General features: G+C 35.0%; 1 protein-coding gene across 1 annotated transcript; it reads right to left on the reverse strand.

Moving 5' to 3' along the window:
* Positions 1 to 2,323: 2,323 nt before the first annotated feature.
* LOC127106757 (two-component response regulator-like APRR3) lies at positions 2,324 to 8,801 on the reverse strand. The gene is made up of 11 exons (XM_051044063.1): positions 8,544 to 8,801; positions 7,815 to 8,284; positions 7,539 to 7,700; positions 7,295 to 7,428; positions 6,650 to 6,811; positions 5,340 to 5,508; positions 4,809 to 5,250; positions 4,671 to 4,695; positions 3,490 to 4,257; positions 2,974 to 3,047; positions 2,324 to 2,861 (listed from the first exon to the last, which is right to left on the reverse strand). Exons 2-11 carry the CDS (start codon positions 8,155 to 8,157, stop codon positions 2,768 to 2,770), a joined length of 2,373 nt encoding a protein of 790 aa, XP_050900020.1. The 5' UTR covers positions 8,158 to 8,284; positions 8,544 to 8,801; the 3' UTR covers positions 2,324 to 2,767.
* Between the last annotated feature and the right edge of the window lie 267 nt (positions 8,802 to 9,068).

The raw sequence follows: 9,068 nt of genomic DNA on the forward strand, positions 1-9,068 counted from the left end.
AGTGATGTGTCAGATGGTGAATATCGTCTCCTATGGAAATAAGAAGATGAGGTGGCATGAGGAGAAGCATGAGCCCTAAAAGTAAACGGATATGCCTGACCAGAGAGACCAGGAGCATCCGGAACCTGCTGACTCTTCTTCCGTCGAACGGATGTGTGATGAGCAACTTTGTCATGCCTCAATCTATCATGTTTATCCGTCATTATGCATGTAAGTTATAGTAACACAAACCATAGTTCATGCGAACAACACAAGTAAGAAAATAAACAAAAAAAACACTGAGAAATTTTTGGAGATGCATCTCCAGTTTCTGAGAAACCGTTAAAAAATTACGAAGATGCATCTCCAGTTCAGAGGAAACTAAAACGCTGAAAAATTCCGGAGATGCATATCCGAAATTTTCTGCAACTCAGAGGTCGCGACAATTGCGTAATGTACCACAATGAAACTCAAAAAAATAGTTTTAATCATCAATTTCAGCCAACAAACAACTAATACACTATGGCTAAACTATCTTAAATGTGATTTCTACTCATTTCTAACATTAATCATTGATTTCTACTCATTTATACCAAAACTCAAACATTTATCTTAAACTCGAAAAACTAACAAGAAATTGATTTTTTTTATGAACTTGGATGATGCTACAAATGAATATTGATGTTCCATTGAGTCTTGTTGAATGAAATTTGATTTGGTGTAGAAAAGAATTTTGAGTTGAATTTGGGTTGATACTGTGAAATAAGGAAGAAGAAGAGTCTGACTTGACTTAAACTCCAAACTGTTTCGAAGAAATGAGGAAGAAGAAGAGTCTGACTTGACTTAAACTCCAAACTGTTTCGAAGATGCATCTCTGAAATATTTTAAGGATAACTTGCCTTTTAATGCGTCTGGTAGGGGTGTTCGCGGTGCGGTTTGGGCGGTTTTTGCGATAAAAATCACCCGAACCGCAAGAGAAAAAAGCATGCGGTTTGGTTTGGTTCGGTTGACTTTTAGAAATAAAACCAAACCAAACCAAACCAAATCAATGCGGTTTGGGTTGGTTCGGTTGGTTCGGTTTTTTATAATATTTTTATTGAGCCATATATACTCCTATAAATAACAACATAACTTTGTGTTTAGTCATTCATACATTACTAAATAACATCAAAATTCATCATATTTAGACAAAAACGTTTCATTCAATATATAAAAAACCAGATTAGAAAAAAGTGGAATAAAAGACAAATATAAATAGTAGCATAAAATAATATCAAAGACATTATAATAAAACATAAAAAAAACATATGAGATGAGAGATTAGAGAAGATGAAAAAAATAACATAAGAGATGCGAGATTGAGAAGAAAAGTGCAATAAAAACGTAATTGGAAGAGAAAATAGTAACATAAAAGATAAAAAAGAAAGAACATAATAGAGGACTTATTAGAGTAGAATAGGCGAGACCTACATGGAAAATAAGATGAGAAGAATGTGTGATACTACTATGAGAGATTTAAGAAGGTTGAAATTGAAACCCTAAGTGTGATTAAGACAAAATCGTTTGTAATTGTAAGGTTAAGGCATACTAGGTTTGAGGTTTGGATTGGATGTGGGATAAGTGAACTTTGGGTTGTAACATAATGCGGTTTGGTTTGGTTTAGTTCGGTTTGAAAAATACAAACCACAAACCAAACCAAACCGTGCGGTTTTGTTAAAAAATGACCCAAACGAATCCGAACCAAATGCGGTTTTTTGCGGTTTCGGTTTGGTTTGATTTGGTTTGCGATTTTCTATTGGGTTGGTTTGGTTTTGAACACCCCTAGCATCTGGAGATACATCTCCAAAAACGGAAGACATTTTTAGAATTGCGCGTGGTGCATAAGTATATGGGGTGCATTAAGAAGCCCCATAATTTAACAACTACTGGATGCTGTATATACGGAATTTTACTTTCTCTTATCAATGATAACATGTTGCAATTAAGGAAATCCAATTAGTAACATGACATATCCTAACTAAATTGTATCAACATAACAAAAAAAATTGAGTGGTGCCAATAAGAATGCCCTTATGCACATTTACACTGCTTCTTAGTATCAAACTCACCTTGTTCACGTAGCAGTAATTTAAGTATCCAACGCAAAAAGGTTATGAAGAGACAATTTGCAACATTAGTGAATATCCCAAATGCAGTTCGGGCAAGGGAAAAAGATAATATCCCTCTGCTCATAGTGGATATCAGAGGTGGAACAAGATCCTGGTTTTGAGATTTGACAGAATAGTACAATTTAGAAGATGAAAAATTGTGCAAGATCAGCAATCGAAATTTTAACAGCTTCATAAATCAATCAAAAATAAAGCACGCCTTCATAAATTGTTTAACATGCGCGTGTATTATATCACCGTAGTAATTGTTGATATTTTACAATCAGTAGCTATCCTCAAATTTAAGTTTCTAGAGGTTACCTTTCAACTCTAGAGTTACTGATTTCCTGATTTTGATACACAATGTTACGTGTAGAATGCAAACATGAACAACGTCGTGACACTGGACACATTAAACATATGAACATGGGTCCGTTGGAATTTTTAAGTTCACAACCATAAATTGAATCTAGAGCATTGTCTTTAAGTTTCAAATTAAAAGTCAGTTTTTCTCGTAAAAATGACGCCTGCCTACTCATAGATTCTTCTATACCACAATTCACAAACCTCCAAGCTTTTTCCATGGTGAAAGTGCAAAGATGCTAGATATAGTTGATGGATCAAAATCAGTCAAATAATGATCAGCAATTTGATTGGTGTTGTTTGGGATCATTGTTAGAATCATCCATAGATACAAGTTCCTCGCTTTCTTTATTTTCTTCATTGGTACCATACCTGAAGAGAGCAGGGGGAATAGACAGAAGTAAAACCAGTACTTAAAACTTAGAAAAGGAAACAAAAATAAAAATGTAAAACAAATGATAAATACAAGAATGCAGCAACATACACTATTTGTTTAACAAATTGTCCCCTAACACGCGGCCGCTGATCTGCCAATTTTTTCCTGCTCTGATATCTAACCTGAAAAATAAACAAACGATCCTAAATATTGAACAAGAGGAATTAATGTTGGCATATATACCAGCCTGTGCATGTTGACGATAAAGATCAAGTCATTGACACAAGCATACAAGGAAACATTAAAAGGCCAGAAATGCTTTAACTTGAAGTAAAGCCAAAATACTTCGATAAAATTGCTTAAATATAAAATACCAAGAAATGAGTATAGATTACAAAGGCACATAGCGAGATAAAAAGTCAATGGCAACATATAACTTGCATAGGATGCTTTAAAATAATTTTTTTATTACCAGAATCAACAAGCCATCAATTCAGTCATAGAAATTATAGGAGCACAATGAGCAGGGAATTACTACATATTTATTCTAAAACTGACTACATATATGTGATACTACGATCTTCGGCAAACTCATTATGAATCGAGTAATTAAAAATAGACTACCTTCTTCTCAAAGCATCTTTCTTTTCTCTTTAGGCGGAATTTTGTCAAGGCAGCCTCTCTCAATGCAAATCGTTGTTCATAAGACCCACTTCCAATGTTTACTTTATCAATGCCACTAATTCCAAAGCCCCCAGCTTCCACATTGCCGTTTCTCACATTTATCATTCTGATTGTCAAAGTGTTGCTTCCATCCTGCCCATTGCTCCCATGATCACTCTCAGCTGCACTTCCATCCAAACCATATTTTGCAGTTGTGCCATTACTTTCTGCTGGCTCTCCAAACGCATTTGGCATACATTGCTGATCATCTTTGGTTGTGCTTTCAACTAAGCGATCATGAACTGATCGGAGATCTACTGCCTCCTTGTGGACAATGTGGTTACAATGATGAAGTTGATGCTGAGCATGCTCGACTTGGAATCCTTGTTCAAAGCCTCCTACCTGTCCTTTAACGCTTCCGGCGCATTCTTCCTGGGTAGAAGTCTTCTTCTGAGATGTAGAGACACTATTATTTTGCACGACTTGGAGTTCAGAAGAAATAAAAGAGCCAATCCCTCTCGAAGACTCGGGTTTCTTGTCAAAAATTTCAGGTTTGGTGCTAAGGTGTGTATTAGTGGAAGCCATGTCGTTGATGTTGTTGCTCCCATTAGACTGTTGATTTGGAAGAGTGGCACTTGAAAGGGATGTGAAGTTCTGTATTGTCTCTGTATTTGGTGCAACTGAACTATTGTCTAGTGCGGAACAGCTTCCTACATTTCCAGTCTGAGCCTGATAAAATGTACAGATAACATAAGGTTTGCCCAACCATTGAGATTTGGTTCTACACATTATTTTTCAGCAATTGGTACTCGCATTTGTTTGTCACAGTAACTATCTAAAACCACGCCCCCGTAATTGCAGCTCAGATGATAAAAGGCTGCTGGGGAGCGGGTTCAAACCCGCAACACCCCACTTCTCCGCACTTAGCGTGTGAGTTTTGCCGCTAGGCTCTTTGAAATAAAACAAAAAAATATCTAAAACCACTGAAAGATAGCTAAGACATGCAGCAAATTGTCATTTCTTCATGTTAGTTATGAAATGACTGGGATTTGGGATTAAAATAAGAAAATAAAACACAATCTTAATGTTTATAAATATATCAATCCCCTGCTATCGAAGGAATAAGGACCATAGAACAGTACCTGGTAAGCGGAGGCTGTATTATATCTGCAGAGCGAAGAAAAGAAAACACATTTAATTATGTAAATATTATCAACCAATGTAATGCAATAATATATGCTTCCAAGAGAAGGTGATTATGCTTGTGGATTTCCTCTTACTTGGAGAATGCCGACAGATCTGAATGTCTCAAAACATTACATTCATCACCTGTGACATGTTCAGCATCTTTTACTTCTCCCATCCTTTTCAATGTTAGTTCAAGTGATGGGTGCTGTTTAAAGCAACTTGTTTTTGATTTTGCAAAACCAGAAAAACCATTTGAAGTATTCAAATCTCTGCTTTCAGCCTGTGAACTGCTGCTATCAGTAACACCAACATTCATATCCTGATTTTCCTTCATCCTGGTTTTATCACTGTTCTCTTCTGGTTGTACTTTTTCACAAACACTACTATGTCCTTTATTGAGCTGCATACCATCTATATCAGACATCTTATTAACTCCTTTACACATTGGATTGTTAGATAGTTCCTCATGTGGATGCTTTTCTTGCATGTTCAAAGATATTCCCATAGCTAAATCTTTACCCATTGCAATATCATCTGGAAAGTACAAGCAATTTATTCGGGTGAAATATCAAAATCAAAACAGATAAGTAAAAAAAACAGAAAAGGATACTACCAAGGCATACCAGGATGATCAATCGGGTTGTGGCACTCTTTTTCTGTGGCCTGGACCCACTTACTACTAATGTTTTCAGACTTTGTAAGCACCACTTGGGCACACGTGCTATCAGGAGTATCATGAGATTGTTTACGAGGGCTGCTACTAACTTGAGCTAGATTTGTAGTCCATGAACTCTACACAAAATGAGGGTATTTAGACGAATAAATAATTTAGGGGAACCCCCAGTCTAGGAATTTCTAAAAAAATATTTATGCTTCACTAAAAAGCAAAAACAAGTAGAACATTAAGTAAATATATGGTTAACCATATTCGAAAGCAAAAACAAGTTGTTACTAAAAATGAAAGAGAGACAGCACAACAAGAGAGACATGAGCATCAACCAAAAAAAAAACACAAATTACACCAAAGGAAATTAAAAATAAGTAAATAAATGAAATGAAACAAGGCTACCATTTTCCATGCAAATCTTGGCGAAGGTAATCCTATGTAGGCAAACCAAGTCAATTAAAGATATCCATTATTCTTCTCTTATTTATTGATCTCTCTAGTTAACTTTCCTAAAATAACAACTCGTAGTATTAAACTTCTTATTGGTGTCAATTATCCCATCTCTAAAGTTTTTCATTCAAAAGGTATGTACCAGTAAATTGAACATCGCATTCAAGACCCATAAGAGTCATTTAGAAATTTTAAACCAGCTTAAAACTACTACTCCCTTTGTTCCTTTGTATATTAAGAAAAGTTGGTGGTGTAGTTATTTTGTATGTTTTATGTGTAGCTATTACTAAATTACGCTTTATTAATAGATATGTTTAATTTGACTTTTCATCTTCCATGATAAATTTTTAGTATTACTAAGAGATATATTTGGAAAAAAGAATAATAAATGTATCCAGAAATTTGTAGAGAGTCATGTATTTAGGGACAAGCAAAATCTTCAAAAGGGTATTTTATTCAGGGACAGAGGGAGTATATCTCTCCAGTTCAGTATTTTTTTTATTCCCAATTATAAAATTACTACTCTTTTTAAACTCAACACATGCTGGAGCTTCAGTTCTGAAAAGCATCACATTTGATACATTAGATAGATCAATGACTCTTATGCTCAGTAATAGTTGTAGTCTTCCATGTTGACTGGCTTCTTGTGTTCACACTACACTCAACTAACAAACAAAGATGATATTTGATTTTAAAACTCATACGCATGAATGAACAATGACATTAACACGGGATATTGTGATAGAATTAGCTTTAGATGGTGAACATACTTAACTGGTTTAATAAAAATCTACACATGTGAGATGTATGTAATACCTGAGTTCCACTTCCTTTGTCACTTCCATCTCGAACACTCAAGCCTCTGCTTCCATAATCATTCTCATCACTGCTACCACTATTGTTGTCATATGCACAGATGCTTCTTGACTTTGCAAATTTCCGGGTATTTGTCCCACTTTCACTCCCACTATCACTAGACTGAGAAAGTGTATTAATCCATGTTAAGGAATGTCATTGATTGTTGATGAATTAACTTTTATATCTAAGTTTGTCAATGAAATGATCCATAAGATAAATATCATGCTACAAAAATTAGTTAACCTATATTATTTCACTAATACTACATCATTAAGGCACAGATCTCTAGGCAAAAAGAAACTTTGAAATTTGCTAGAAAGGAAGTAATGGAGTAATTATCTTTTGAAAACCTCAATTGATTCATACATTAACGAAGGACTAATATTAATATTTGAAGACTGAACTGGATAGTTGAAAGTTGAAGTTGTTCAAAGATACTAAGACCCGCAGAATAAAACACGATGCAGTAGAAACAATTAGTAGATTTGGATACCCGGTTATATACTCAAAATCATGTTCACATTGTTCCAAATAAACTGGGAAACAGCATTCTTTCACATTTGTTTTATCAAATGCCTGCAGCATAAATGTAAAGCAACTCACACTATGGCATCTTCTCCAAACATGTTGCCAGAGGTTTTTAAGTTCATTCCTCCGAATAGGTTTCACTAAAAAATCAGCTGCTCCTTTTGACAAACACTTAAAGACAATACCCATAGAATCGTGAGATGACATCACTGCATGCATGTCAATATGTTCAGTAAAAGAAAACAGCAAATGAGCAAAATAGTCATTGAAAATATATACTGCAATATGATACAGAGTATGGCTTTGGAATGACACTTACTAATCACAGGAATATTCTTCAGAGCTATGTGGCTCATAATCTTGCACAACAGACCTATTCCAGATACAAAAGGCATAGCTACCTCAGTTAGAACAAGATCAATTCTATTTCCTGGATCTTCTAGAGCTTTCCACGCTTGAAGACCATTGGAAACAGCAGTGACTGTAAATACCAAAGGTGAAATTTATCAAACTGGCATGAAACATAAATTTTGTTTGGATGATGTTTGCATCTCATCTCAATCATGATAAACAAAACAAAACAAAACATATATACCTTCATAACCACAATTCCTTAACAGAGCACACACAACATTACGTGTGGAATCATCATCGTCCACCAGCAGAACTTTTATCGACGTAACAGGGAGAAACCTTTCCCAGTAAGTAACTGGAGCACGGGGTAATGGTTGCGGTGAAACCTGAAACCTCTCATGGATTTGAGTCGATCCCTTCAACCCACCGTTTCCGTCTTTCGTTACCTTACTAAATCTCGTGTCATTTCCAGTCGATGATTCAGAACCTATCCCTTCATTAACTTCTCTATTATCGAGACTCTTCCCCTCAATAACCATACGATTTTGTTCTCCCAAACTTTTGTTCCCAACATTATTATTCATTATATCACCCTATATCACAACCACACTCAAAAAACAAGGTGAGGACTTATCAGGAATGCACAAATCCAATCCCCTTGTTGTGTGAATTGTGGATTCTCCATATCATGAGCACTTCACCCATCAATTTCTACAAACAAAACCCTATCTATCAGTCAACTCAATCATTTACTATAATTGTCAACTCGATAAACAACTTATTGATACTGTATACCATAAGCGCTTATCATATAAGTGATTATGCAAATAAGCTATTTCAATAATAGAACCTAAAACAAACTCAAATTACTTTCATATAAGCTATATAAGTTTTTTTCATAAGATAAAAACAGAATCAAAAACATAAATAGCATTTTAATTAGATCAACATGGAGGGAAAAAAAGCATACTCAAAGGATGATGAAACAGATCTTCGAAGCTCCATTTCCATTCTCAAGCTCCATGCAATAACTTAGAAGAAAATCAAATAAAAAAATAGTCAAAGCTCAAAATCCAAAGTAAAAACAAACAAAAAAAAATAGATATATATATTTTTTAAATGAAAGAATATGAGAAATTGAGTAAACAAGATTCTAACATTTCTTCTTTTGGTTTTTTGCTTAATCCGTGTAAGCAAAATTGATGATAAAGAAGGGAAAGACTTTATTTGACTGGTGGTAGAGATTGAGAAATGGGTAAAGCAAAGTTTAAGAGAGAGAGAGAGAGAGAGAGAGGGAGAGATAGTGGGAGAAGATATTATTGTGAAGAAGCTGACGTGTAGAAAATGGAGGTGTGAATTCCATATGGGAAGTTGGGCCCACGTGACGTGGCAGTGTGAGTGGTTGTGATGGTGTGAGCTGGATATATATAATATCAAAATCTGATAGGTTAGATGGAGGAACTCGAAGCTCGTGCGATCTTGTATTTCTAGATCG

Source organism: Lathyrus oleraceus, chromosome 7 (genome assembly GCF_024323335.1).
Source record: "Lathyrus oleraceus cultivar Zhongwan6 chromosome 7, CAAS_Psat_ZW6_1.0, whole genome shotgun sequence".
Classification (NCBI taxonomy): Eukaryota; Viridiplantae; Streptophyta; class Magnoliopsida; order Fabales; family Fabaceae; genus Lathyrus; species Lathyrus oleraceus.